We start from the raw sequence: 14,588 nt of genomic DNA, 5'->3' as shown, positions 1-14,588 counted from the left end.
ACTTCGTAGTGCCTCAATCGATAAATAAACAACCTAAACTTTTGTATAAAATAAACTTAAAACAAACAAAAGGAATCCGTCCGACGGAGGACACATCAAAGGAAAAACAAAATTGTTGTTTTTATTTAATTCCGAGTATTTTCATATTTATCTACCTTTTAAACCTTCTCTGGATTTCCACAATAATTCAAGACCAAAATTAGCCAAATCGGTCCTGACGTTCTCGAGTTTTCGCGAGACTAACGAACAGCAATTCATTTTTATATATATAGATATTATTGAATTACCCCAAAGCTAATTTTAAAATTCACGTTCATAGTATTTATTAGGTTCAATGTTTTATTGTGAGCTTACTCTGAATTGTCGTAATTTTTCCGGGAATACATTTATTATACTAATGGCGATAATGGTGTCATTTATTTAAAACGTGCTAACCGAATTATGTTAATTTTGATTTAAGTTACTCAATTTTGTTTGTCGATTTCGAAAATAAATACAATAAATTACATTATATGCACATTAATTAGATAAGAATCAGTAGAATTGAATAAGCAATTTTCAAATTTTTATTTCCGAGTGTTACAAAATTCAAATTCTTGATGACCTATTGTGTTGTGATATATGTTTCTAACTGTTACTAATTAAAAAAAAAAAAAAAAATCGATCATCATATTAGTTGCAAAATAATGACAGGGGCCCCACTGGTGTCTGAAACGTTCCTTTGACTTCTTTCTCTTTTTCCTGAGACTTCAAAAAACAAACTGATTTGTAACTATTTTTGGGTTACGCAATTTTGGAACAATAAAGTCAGTGTGTTTCGTTCAGAATTACCTAGTTTGATTTATTTATTTAGTCTTCGTGGTATCTTACATGACAGATAATAAATAATACATAAACAAATGTTATTTTAACCTAGATCTTCACCTAAGATCACTATTTACTAGAATTACCAGCACGTAAGCATTAGATAACAAACATGTTCAAATAACAATGTGATTCATTTAATTCTAGTTTTCGAATTGTTTTTAAATGTAAATTTTTACTAATATGGAAGAAATTGTGTTAATTTACAAATTATGGGATGTTTCTGTCTAAAAATTATGAAAATATATCATTATTTATAAATTAGGTACAATTAGTTTATTAAAATTGATTAGTTGTTATGTATTATTTATAGACATTAAGTGTAATCGTAGCGAGCGATGCGATTGTACCTAGATTTAAATTAACTAATTTATTTTCTATAATGAATTAAAACATTTAATCTAGGAAATACTTAACGCATGAAATGGCAATGGTATGCGGATAGATGGAGAGTAGACAAAATGTTTGGTGATATCTACTACACTTAATATGATCGAATTTCTATATGTATCTTATTTCTGAAGTATAAATCGCCTTTTCGCATTAAAAGTGTACAATTTCCAATAAGTTCGAAATTGAGTTAATATACGTAATCATTTGGTATCACCAGTATTTTTCTCATAAATACTGTTAAAAGAGCGCAGTTAAGTTTTTTTTTTTAAAGTTTACCTATGTTTTAACCACTATTAACAAAATTAATACATAATTTAATCTTACTTTAAAAGACAGATAATGCAACAGGTAAAAAAAAAAAATAATTATGTTGCAGATATGATTAATATTAAAAATATTACACGTTAAACCTTTAAAACACTCTCCTTTAAAATTAGTATGTTTTGAAATTATACAGTTTTAATGCGAGAAGACGAAATGTCTCCCACAAGTATTTGTGTAACGTTTTTTCCTACTATTCTCTTACAGGTAGCTTAGCGTTTCTGTGCCAACCTCTCGGGAGTATTTTCTCCGGTCCAATCCTGGACTACTTCGGGAGAAGGAAAGCTTTGGTCCTGGTGAACATACCTCATCTCATAGCGTGGCTGTTGATGTACTTCGCTTGGGATGTACCCTCGTTGCTAATTGCGAACGCTCTGCTTGGAATTGGCACAGGAATTATGGAAGGACCTTCCGTTACTTACGTTGGAGAAGTCAGGTAATCAATTGTTTTTTTTGCATGTAGCTCACTTCTCCCCGTCGACTGGGTGTGTCCGTAAGCGAATTCTCAAACGTTAAAAAAAAGGTCTCTTCTAGAAAAAATTCAACGCTTAATGATGGCACTTGTCATGCTAAAGTCAGAATAGCGTTGCTATCTCCTTTTTTTTTTTTTTTTCGGTATTCTTCTAAAATTGCATCTGCCAAAGGAGTTTAGATTAAATTCAGATGTACGAATTTAATCTGCCGAAGGCTCTGCGTTCCAAGCTATAGGTCCTTAAGATAATACAAATGGCGGTATATACGTCCGCGGGGCCCAGTTATGCTTGAAACAAAAAAGAGCCATTCTATTTTTTGTGTGCTTAAGTGTCATACATCGTGACTGGTAAGGTAGATGGGAAAAGACCTCGGGGGCGCAGCCCAATACGTTGGTCCAATCAGATCCGCACCGCTCTTGATTCCACGTTTCACAACGCCCCCCACACCGCCAGAGACAAGAATAAATGGAGAAAGATCGTGCGTGCGAAGGTGATTCAAAAGGGTGCTCACGACCCTCAGCAATGAGGAATACGACGCAAGGAGGAGGAAGTATCATTACATGAAATATGCAATGGACTCTATTAGAGTTTACCTTTGTTCATAAGAATTATGACAAAAAATCACAAAAAATTAAGTCTTCACGCTTAAAATGAATCTCAGAGTTTTATAGTAAACGAGTTTGTGACTTAATTATAATTAAGTAAAACTGGCAATTAAATTACTTTATTATCTTACAGGGGCTTTGAGCGCTTTAGTAATTTATGAATGGATCGTTGTCTTGAGTTATTGAAGAATTTGAATTTGATATTAACGAATCATCCCATTAGTAGCTATTTAGATTAAAATATTAATTTGTTCTAGATTAGTAAACTATATTATAGCTGTTTGACGACATTGATACATTATTATAATAAACATATTCACTTGGACCAAAAAAAAATTGCGAAGTCGTTGTGGCCTAAAGAATAAGGCGTCCGGTGCATACGTTTAAAGCGATGCAACGGTGTTCGAATCCCGCAGGCGGGTACCAATTTTTCTATTGAAATACGTACCTAACAATTGTTCACGATTAACTTCCACGGTGAAGGAATAACATCGTGTAATAAAAATCAAACCCGCAAAGTTATAGTTTGCGTAATTACTGGTGGTAGGACCTCTTGTGAGTTCGCACGGGTAGGTACCACCACCCCGCCTATTTCTGCCGTGAAGCAGTAATGCGTTTCCGTTTGAAGGGCAGCCGTTGTTATTATACTGAGACCTTAGAACTTATATCTCATGGTGGGTGGCGCATTTACATTGTAGATGTCTATGGGCTCCGGTAACCACTTAACAACAGGTGGGCTGTGAGCTCGTCCACCCGTCAAAGCAGTAAAATATAAAAAAACTGTAGAATGTAAAGAACACAACTGTTATGTGAATATACAATATGTAATACATAGTTATGGTAGGACAGATGATGAATCTATTTAATTACTGCCGCGAAGTAATTAGGCGTTTCGTTATCTAGGATGAAACAGCTGTACCACTGTGGTTATTCAGTTAGACAAGTCTATAATATAATAAACCTCAAGTTTGGCCCCGGTAACCACTTAAAATCAAGTAGATTGTGCTCTTCTTGGCCGATTAATAGTAATAATTACGGAAACATTATTTGTGATCAACGAATTAGATCTTTGAAGTAAAATCAAACAAAAATTTAACAATTACGTTGTTCAATTGACGAAAACGCTCGAACATTATCATTTTCATTATTTATTTTATCTTTATTGTGCATATGTTAAGTCTCATTCAACAAGTTTCACCTAAGTGGGGAATTATTTTAAAATTATTCAAGATGATTACTTAAATTATTTAATAATTTAAAATAACTAATGAAGACAGGTTGTGATCGTTTCGTTTCAAAACTTTAATAAAACTGTTTTCAATTGGAAAAGAACGAGAGATTTTTTTTTATGATAAAAACCATCCATACCTCGTTGAGTCGACATTGCTCGCCATGCACCTTAGAGCAAGGTATCTCGGTAAGGATCCCCCAGGATAGGGGATATGGTTGGAGAAATGAAGCCCAGGGGTTTCTAAGCTGTCTGGATACAGGGGGATACAGTCTCGGGAGGAGAAACAGTAATGGATTGCCAACCCGCAACCGCTGCTATTCCTATTCAGTATATCTCTAAAGCTAAAGGACGAGGTAAAGGGTTAGCGTAAAGATTTTTTTTAAATTTCAAACCACTCTATTAGTTACAGCATGCTAGATTGGAAATAAACAAAATTTTATTTTGCGTTATATTTACAAGAACGTAATCTCTTAAATAAAAAATGAATTGCTGTTTGTTAGTCTCGCTAAAACTCGAGAACGGCTGGACCGGTTTGGCTAATTTTGGTCTTGAATTATTCGTGGAGGTCCAGGGAAGGTTTAAAATGTGAGAAAATATTAAAAGGCTCGGTATTTTAAAAAAACAAACAATTTTGTTTTTCCTTTGATGTGTCCCCTTGATGTGTCTTTTATTTATCGATTGAGGCACTACGAAGTCTGCCGGGTCAGCTAGTACGAAATAAAATAAAATGAATTTAAATATAAAGTAGCCTTTTTGAAATTCTGATACGGAACAGAGGTGTGTCAATACCATTTTGATGTGTAGATGAACCTAATAAGATAACGCAATCAAATGTCTCGTAAATTTTCGTCTCTGTGTTTTAATTGGTTATAAAATACCAGTTGGTAAAAGGTATACATACACTATGCGTTAACTAGCAATATATTTGAGATTAAAGGTGTTTATGTTAATTTATGTCAATTTTAGTTAAATGTTGTTTTATCAAAGTTATACTCTTGTGTTATTTATATTACTTATTTATATTATTATTTCTAAATGTATTCCGTTGATAGAGACCATGATCATCATCATCATCTTTCTATTAAAAAAGTCAAAGTCAGATCATTAATATTGTATTGAAGCTATTAAAGCTATTTCTTAATAATATAATGCTCGATTTTTAATGAGTAGGATGTTATTAGCTGCTTTGTTTATTATATTATAATTTTTTTACGAAGTATAGTTCCAAAATAAGCCTTTGATAAGAATTAGGCATATTCTATTTAGTGGGTATATAGAGTCTGAATTCGATTGCAGATTGTAACAACATTTTTAATCCGAAGAACGCAGTGGCAGATGTAGCTACGGGGTAATCCGCTAGGACATTACTAGTACAAAGCGGTTTTTAATAAACGGATTTCGAATGCCCAGAGTAGGTTACAGGTTGTCTATCAGGAGACTTTGTAGTGTCAACTGATTCCAAAGGGCCAATTTAGTATGTTTGCAAGCTTGATAAATTTAGGCAAGGACGTACCTACTTATCATGGCTACACAGACCACATGAGAGTCGAAACTACTGGAAACATTCAGAATGATTCCCAGACGCTTAACTTTTCAAAGTTGCTAATAATTCAACGTTATTTTTACATGAACATATATATATGATGTACATAATGTAGGTGAACTTATTATGTCATAAGTAGAAATAATAGACAAAGAAGAAGAAAGTAAATATTATAGTTTATAATTTATTTATTTATCTTATAAACAGATGATAGTACCTTATTTTTAAAGGTAGTAGGAGTTTTATTATTGTACATGTTAGTACTGTATTAATAATGTTGGTTTTATAGGCGTTACGTTAGGTGTATAGCTCTGTTCCCTCGCTTAAGCCCCTTGTAATTACGGTACATGCAACTTGACCGGAAAGTCGAGTGAAACTGTTCGTTCACCTGAATCGAATAGATTTTTACGTAATTAAGTTGCATGTCAAATGTTACTCATGTTTTGTTTGAAAACGTTTGCTCGTTACCAGCCGCAGAACATTCACATTTTAAATACCAGTTGTTCAATGGACAGCTAGCTTCCTTCAGTTGAATGTGTAATAAATATTTTCTTCGATTTTCTCGAAACTAAACTTTCTCTTACCTAAAAGCACCGTTAGTGGATCGGGAGGATCCGAGATGACGTGTTTTGGGCGACGTCGACTGCTTTCCATTCTGTCCGCAGGATCGGGAATGTAGTTACCGGCGGCCACGATGAGAGGGTTCTCGTGTCGTGCCGCTTTATTGAAGTGGCGCATCGACGCCGACTGCAAATACTTACTGACGGACTCTAAGTCCAGGTCGTCATGGAGGTCGACGTTCCTGACGAACCACGGGGCTCCGACAGCTATCCTGCAAAAACGGGATTGAATAATCTGGAAGGATTTTAAGTGAGTGCGGGCCGCGTGAGCGAACACTACACTTGCATAGGTCATGACGGGGCGTATGCAAGTTTTGTAGAGTGTCACCTTATTTCTAAGGGACATTTTACTTCGCCTGCATATCATCGGGTAGATATCTGGTCCATTAACTATCAGTCCTATACTTACCAAGGCAACTTTTTCTAAATTTTATGAAAGATCTATTCTGGGTAGAATTTATGTAAATCGCGTTCTCAGTGAGTACATAGCTTCTGGGTTGTCTTTCCTAATAGGGGATGCGGTCACGGACTTGTCATCGAAGTATACTCCTCGACGAACCCGTCCTCCTATGAATAATTTTGTATTTGCGGATAAGCGGCGATATCTTCCTCAGAAGAAGCCGCTGAAACAATTTGGTGGTGCAGTGGCTGGAGGGCCTATGTCGATGTTTGACGGGCTTGGGTAACTATGCGCATATTTCCGAGAGGTGACCTGTTTAAAACAATAGTAACATAGCCGTGATAATGCACACGACTATTGTAGAGAGGTGGCAAATAAACTGTTTTGTAATATATGCGTATATAATATAAAATAAAATAAACTGTAACATTTTATAGAGAAGTATTTCCTGAGGATATTCTCTATTCTAATTAATTTATGTGTTTGTAGTTTATGTGTGCCACGATTTGAATGAAAAAATAAAAATTCGCCTTCACGGCAAATGGTGAGAGATTCAAATTCTGTAACTTTTGGAATAAGCTAGATGCTATTTTTAAATTTTAATATAGATACGTTTCACTCAGTTTTAAAATTAAATTTTAAGATAGCATTATATTATTTATGGAAATGGGTTCTTGCGTCTCGAACATAATTTAACTAATATTCTCCAGTTTTTCTACAGAGCATGTATTTTTTTTATTATTGAGGTCTTCAAATGATGACGCCGTCTTTATTTTTATCTTCATTTTTAAATAAAAATATTTCAAGATTTTTATTGATATTAATACATATGATATTCATTAAAACCTTGATGTATTCATATATAATATAGTTTTCAAATAATCTTTAAATTTTTTTAATAGATATTCTACGTTTTAAAATTTTTTTATATCCGGCTCCGTTTTCGGACAAATCTATACCTAGTCAGGTCATAAATTCTGTCACATGTTTAATGTAAAATAATTGAAACAAGTTTATTCATTATGAACCATTCATATACCAAAATTAACTTAACAAAACATAGATTCTTATGACACTAAAGTTTATTCAAAATGACCTCCGTGATTTTGAATACAGGCCTTCAATCTGCGCGGCCAGTCGTCTATCGCAGCACGAACGAGGTCCATGTCAATATCGGCAGCTGCCTTAATCAAGGATGTCTTGAGTGACTCCAAATTGGGATGAGGCTTTGAGCACGCCTTTTCCTCCAAGTGTTGCCATATCTTGTAATCTAACGGATTCAAATCTAGACTGGAGGAGGGCTAGTCTTCGTGCCGGATGAAGTCGATTTCACGCGCCGCCAGCCAGTCTTGTGTGCTCTTCGCTCTATGAGCTGGCGCCGAATCTTGTTGGAATACCCAGTGCCTGTTATTGAACATGGTATGAGAAACAGGTTCCACGAGGTTCGTCAGGACTGTATTTTGATACACAACTGCATTCGTTTTTACACCTTTCTCACAAAAATGTACCTCTGTTAAGCCCCAATAAGAAATTCCCAACCATACCATGAGGATGGAAAATGACCTCGTTGGACACGCGGAATACGGTTGCTCGCTTCTTCACTACTGTGTGCGTACACCTTATCATTTTGTTTGTTGTAGCTCTCTTCTACGGTAAAAATTTTTTCATTCGAAAAAAGAATTTCCCGATATTTTTTTCCCGCGTACCGCTTCAACAAAGCGCGGCATCTCTTCAGTCTCAGGTCCATTAGACGAGCATTCAAACGATGTCCTGTTTTTCTTCAATATGCCCGAAGCCCTAAGTCTTCATTTAACACCCTTTTCACCGTGGTTCTGCTTAACCCCATCTGAAGGGCCAACAGTTTTTGCTTACGTTTGGGATTTCTTTGAATTCGCGCCTTCACCGCTTTTATCACTGCTGGAGTCCTAACAGACCGAGGGCGACCACTTCTTGACCTGTCGTCTACACTAGAGTCTTCATTGTATCGTTTGATGGTACGATAAACGAATCTTTTGGTTATATTCAAATTTCTCAGTATGTTAAAATTTTGAATTGGCGCGTAACCGCAACGATGCAACGCAATAACTGCAACACGGTCTTCTTTAAGCGTCCACTCCTTATTTAAAAATGAGTAAAATTCTAAAAGTATACATTTTTATTTTCATGAACAATTTGAAATTCGAATTCAATAAAAATTTTTGTGGCCAGCATTCTAAAAGAAAAGTTTTTACTGTGTGACAATACTTATGACCTGACTAGTTATATATAAAAATTAATTGCTGTTCGTTAGTCTCGCTAAAACTCGAGAATGACTGGACCGATTTGGCTAATTTTGGTCTTGAATTATTTGTCGAAGTCCAGAGAAGGTTTAAAGGGTAGATAAATATGAAAATTCTCGGAATTAAATAAAAATAACAATTTTATTTTTCCTTTGATGTGTCCCCCGTCGGACGGATTCCTTTTGTTAGTGTCTTTTATTTATCGATTAAGGCACTACGGAGTCTGCCAGGTCAGCTAGTAAGAAATAAAAATAGATATACTAAGCAAGCTGATCGCTCAATTGGTTACGTTTAAATTAAATTATTGAAATTAAACCCAAATATGTTATATGTATTTTCTTACCCTAGCCTTTGTTTAACCATAGCTTGAAAAAAAATTCGATTACATTAAAGAGATTAATACATACGTTTTATTTTACAATTAGATTAAAATTATTAGATTAATTTTATTTATTTATTTTAGTGAATGAATCTTTAAATAACAAATATATAAATAAATAATATAACCTTATCTCACCCTCACAACTACAACGAATTTTATGATGACACGTCACAATATGTTAAGATTCACCAAATGACTTAGGCTATCGTGAGGAAAGGAATTAACTATACACATTAAAAAACACGGGAAAAGAAAGAACAAATATTAAGTTTTCTGTCTTCGGCCTTCGGTCTTCTCGGTCTAAATATGTATGTATCTAAATGTAGAGTACATTTATGGTATTTCAATGAATTTACTTTTTATCTATTTATGATTTGCTGCTTCATTAATTTTGTGCCAGCGCTCTAGGTTTAGGTAAGGGACAGTTTGTGTTTTATTACCTGATATTCGTGTTGCACACACAAAATGGTGTTTTTTTTTATTGTGTAGACAGGTGAACGAGGTGACGGCTCGGTTTTAATTGGTATATGCTACCACTCAACTGGAGATACAAGAACGAAATCTGAACTATAGTGTATAGCGTTCATTATAAGCACACTTTTAATAATTACATACGACATTATTTCAGACAGCACTAACGGCCGATGTTTGAATAAAATATTCTATTTAACAACAGCTTTGACTAAGGTGTTTTATAGATAAACGTGTACAATATACGAAATCCTTAAAAACCAAATAAATGCTCGCTGAATTTATTATTAATCTGCCCTGTGTAATATCCCATAATTTCAAATAAGTATTACTATGTTATATAACAAGGCATCTTTCATAAAAGGGATTGCAAATACATAATACCAATGTCATATTATCTTGCATCGTAGACATGTTTACTTGGTCTTATTTAGATATTTATATTGACAGTAACATTAAATCATTCTGTAGAATAAAATCAACATAAATTTTTGTTGATGTCTATTTGGACTGTGCTAAACAACTTTGGAGTCTCTACATTTTTGCACGTACATACATACGTATATCATGAATTTGATATTACACATTCGAATCGTCTACCACGGCCTTGTAGGAGGTGTGGGAGAATTGATACACTTAACTTCGAGTTAGCCTACTGAGTTTCTCGCCGGATCTTCTTCACTAAGAAGAAACCACTGTTCGCAAATTCCGATCCGGTAGTATGTAGATTCGGCGAAGCACTGCTCTAACTAGGATGTGCCATACGATATGCTAGCAAAGTTTCCCAGGATAAGCTCCGTGAGCTTTTCTACACGTTTGGTGATGCTAGCATAGCTCCCTGAGCTTACTAACAGTAGATAATCAAAATAAAACAGTAAATGCATTTAAATATCCAGCCATTAAAATTACTTCATTTACTTGCGGGAGCTTCGTCTAAAATCATTGAATTAGATAGCTTGAATTAGAAGCTCTTTCAAAGCTTCTCGCCTAAACCAGTTCAAACCTTTTTTTTTATCAGGCGTAAGGTGAGTGAGGTGAACTCACTAAACTAAACAGGAATATACCCGAAATGTCATGTCAATCGCTGTTATGAAGGCCGATGGTTCTTTTCTTCTCTTCTCTTCTCTTCTCTTCACTGGAAGAACCATCGGCCTTTGCGTCTTCTTTTATTTTTGTTCGTTTTTGCTGCAATTATCTAACAATCTTGATGTTTAGTTTTTATAATTGTTCAACAGTTGTGAAATTAGATTGGGCTGAGTGCCTGTTGTATTTTTTTTTATTGCCCTTGTAGGCAGACGAGCATACGGCCCACCTGATGGTGAGTGGTTACCGTCGCCCATGGACTTCAGCAATGCCAGGGGCAGAGCCAAGCCGCTGCCTACCGCTTAATACTCTCCACAAGCCTCGTTTGAAGAAGGACATGTTATAGCGCTCGGGAAACACCGTGACATGTATATTATTACTACAGTATTTCAAGCTTATTAAAAAGAATAGGTAAATTTAGATCACGTTTGTCATACCTGTCTACGAAATTTGCAAAGCACTTGAGAGGCTCGAGAGTCCGTACCTAAATAAAAATAGCCCGAGGAAAATATTATACAAAATGTCGACATAAAATCGGCCATTTTTCATCTAAATTGTAAAATAAATGTTTTGATAGGACTTGAAAGCTGTTCTAGCCATCTTAGTTGTAAAAATTATCTTGTCTGTAATTTAGAAACAGAATGACCATGAAATAGAAATAGCATATCAATAATTATCTAATTCCGAAGAATATTTTATTCACTTAATTTATTAACAAATGAAGTGAATAATAAAAGCTAGAAAAAAAATTGCTGGACTAATGTCATTCTTAAATTAATAATCAGAGTATTTCATTTCTCAACTGCTAATATACTACTTATGTTTTCTGCAATATAACCGATTTAGAAGATTATTAGTTCTCAAATCTATTAATCGGAGTTCAAATGAAGCACACCATTATCTTTTAGGGGTGACAGAAACTATCAATTCCCATAAATACTCTTCAGTTAGAGACAAATAGAGACCACTCTACTTACACCTAATGTTTATGCTTTTCTAGAGATCGTTTTTGCCTCATAGCATTCAGCTTTGGAATGAACTCCTCCACACGGTTCTTTTCGAACTCTTTTTTTTTATAAGATGAAAAAGTTTCCTCTCGTAGACATCAAACTAGCTGTCCTTTTGTCATTGCTGACATTAAAGAGCGGCAATCAACAATCTAACTATGTATAGGTTGTCAACTTACTGTCACAGTAAAAATATATATCACTAGCGACCCGCCCTCGCTTCGCTTCGGAAACATTAAAACACACATGAAACCAAAAAAAAAAATTAAAAAAGTAGCCTATGTTCATCAGGGACAATGTTGGCTTCTAATGGAAAAATAATTTTTCAAATCGGTCCAGTAGTTTCGGAGCTTATTCGAAACAAACAAACAAACAAATCTTTCCTCTTTATAATATTAGTATAGAAGTATAGATATAGATTTCGAAAGTATTCTCGAATACTACAATATAGGTAGAACCTATTCCTTATCATATACTGCTTTGAAAATTTTCTGAAGAATATTTTTTTTAAATACTTGGTTCTCTGAAACTTTTAGAAAACTAAAGGATTCCGTGTTGTAATTTCCAGTGAACCCTCGATCCGCGGAACTCTGACAACGCTGACCAATAGTTTCACATCGACCGGAATCTTCATAGCATTTCTTCTGGGCACAGTGTACCCGTGGCGTGAAGCAGCGCTGGTGTGTTTGATTGCACCCCTCGCTACTATGGTGCTCGTTCTATTCGTAAGTAGAAAAACAATTTTGAACAAAAAACATTACAAAATTTAAGTTACTAATTAGACAGGAATTAATCTTATTTCTTTAAGCGAGCAAATTTTGTATATAAATATATATACACATGAAACCAAAAAAATAAAATAATATTTTTTTTTTTTTTATTGCTTAGATGAGTGGACGAGCTCACAGCCCACCTGGTGTTAAGTGGTTACTGGAGCCCATAGACATCTACAACGTAAATGCGCCACCCACCTTGAGATATAAGTTCTAAGGTCTCAATTATAGTTACAACGGCTGCCCCACCCTTCAAACCGAAACGCATTACTGCTTCACGGCAGAAATAGGCAGGGTGGTGGTACCTACCCGTGCGGACTCACAAGAGGTCCTACCACCAGTAATTACGCAAATTATAATTTTGCGGGTTTCATTTTTATTACACGATGTTATTCCTTCACCGTGGAAATCAATCGTGAACATTTGTTGAGTACGTATTTCATTAGAAAAATTGGTACCCACCTGCGGGATTCGAACACCGGTGCATCGCTCAACACGAATGCACCGGACGACTTATCCGTTAGGCCACGACGACTTCATCAGGGACAATGTCGGCTTCTAATGGAAAAATAATTTTTCAAATCGGTCCAGTAGTTTCGGAGCCTATTCGAAACAAACAAACAAACAAATCTTTCCTCTTTATAATATTATTATTATTATTATAGTATAGATCAACTTAAACATAAACTTTTTTTATTGGAAGTAATTTTTTTTTTATTGCTTAGATGGATGGACGAGCTCACAGCCCTCCTGGTGTTAAGTGGTTACTGGAGCCCATGGACATCTACAACGTAAATGCGCCACCCACCTCGAGATACAAGTTCTAAGGTCTCAAGTATAGTTACAACGGCTACCCCATCCTTCGAACTGAAACGCATTGCTGCTTCACGGCGGAAATAGGCGGGGTGGTGGTACCTACCCGTGCGGACTCCCAAGAGGTCCTACCACCAGTAAAAATAACCAAAACCAAAATATAATAAATAATATAATATAATATCAATATGTAATTTGTATTTCAATATAATTTCTAAAAACAACAACTTAGTATCCTCTAGTTAAATTAAAACTACCAACATAAAAACGAAAATTGGAATCACACCCGAAAGTACCACCATCGTACCTATTTCTATAGTGGAACACTATTTAAATACCATTTACTTGTGCCCTATTTTCAGTCAGTCAGTCAGTCAGAGTCAGTGAAATATAAAACAGAACAAACAAAAAAATTAAAAAAATGATGCGAAATATTTTGAAGTGAATATTTCTTTAAACTTGCTTATGTGAAGCTTGATGAAGCGAAAATGACATACGAAATGTGACACTGAAAACAAAGTATGCTGCGAAAGAATGAGATAAAATACTTTTGAAAGTTTCACTTGTAGCGTGTGAGAGCGAAACAGATGTTTTTACAATTAAAAAAATCGATGTTGTAAAGAAACTTGATCCCGGACACACACACAGTCCTTGTAACATGCTATTATTTTTAAACATAATTATTAGCTGGCTATTTACGTTGTTGATTTATAGTATTTAGCTTAACTTATTCACAAATAAATATCTATGCATAAATAATTGCAAATATAACTATTTAACATTTTAAATTAATATCAAATTATAATAATATTTGGTCTTACACGGAAATATTCCTCGACGCGCCCTGTTTATCAAAAATAAAAAACCGCAAGCTGTTTTTGATTGTTTTGTATTTTATTTTAATAAATACAAGTATCAACAACATATTAATGTGGAATAAATAATACAAAAATAAAACCCGTTAACATTTTCAATTTTTATCGAAGATTTACGGTGATTGAATTTGATTGAACCGATCCTCGTGGAATTAGTAATATCATAGCCAAGCCGCTGCGTACCTACTCTTGATGATTATTTACAAACCTTTTATAAAGAAGGACATGTCATAACAGTCGGGAAAGATCGCTAAATCGCACATTCCAAAGGCGATTTACTAAAATTATGCCTTGAAACAAATGTACTAAGACACCGATTTCTGTTAAATCATTTATTTAATTATATTTATATATCTATCTTCTATCTATATATATATAAATGAATTGCTGTTCGTTAGTCTCGCTAAAACTCGAGAACGGCTGGACCGATTTGGCTAATTTTGGTCTTGAATTAT

The 14,588-nt window shown here is 34.6% G+C and overlaps 1 protein-coding gene across 2 annotated transcripts in view; it reads left to right on the top strand.

Annotated features, from left to right (window-relative positions):
• LOC114251418 (facilitated trehalose transporter Tret1) overlaps positions 1-14,588 on the top strand; it is a 60,929-nt gene that overhangs the window by 28,360 nt on the left and 17,981 nt on the right. For both annotated transcript variants that reach the window (XM_089728539.1, XM_028185669.2), the window contains 2 exons: positions 1,786-2,014; positions 12,241-12,397. In XM_089728539.1, coding sequence (XP_089584665.1) covers positions 1,786-2,014; positions 12,241-12,397 — 386 coding nt within the window. The remainder of the gene's footprint in view (positions 1-1,785; positions 2,015-12,240; positions 12,398-14,588) is intronic.

The sequence above is a fragment of the Bombyx mandarina genome, chromosome 07 (assembly GCF_030267445.1).
Source record: "Bombyx mandarina strain Sakado chromosome 07, ASM3026744v2".
Taxonomy (NCBI): Eukaryota; Metazoa; Arthropoda; class Insecta; order Lepidoptera; family Bombycidae; genus Bombyx; species Bombyx mandarina.
Note: the sequence above shows the minus strand (reverse complement) of the source record. Positions and strands in the feature narration are given on the sequence as shown.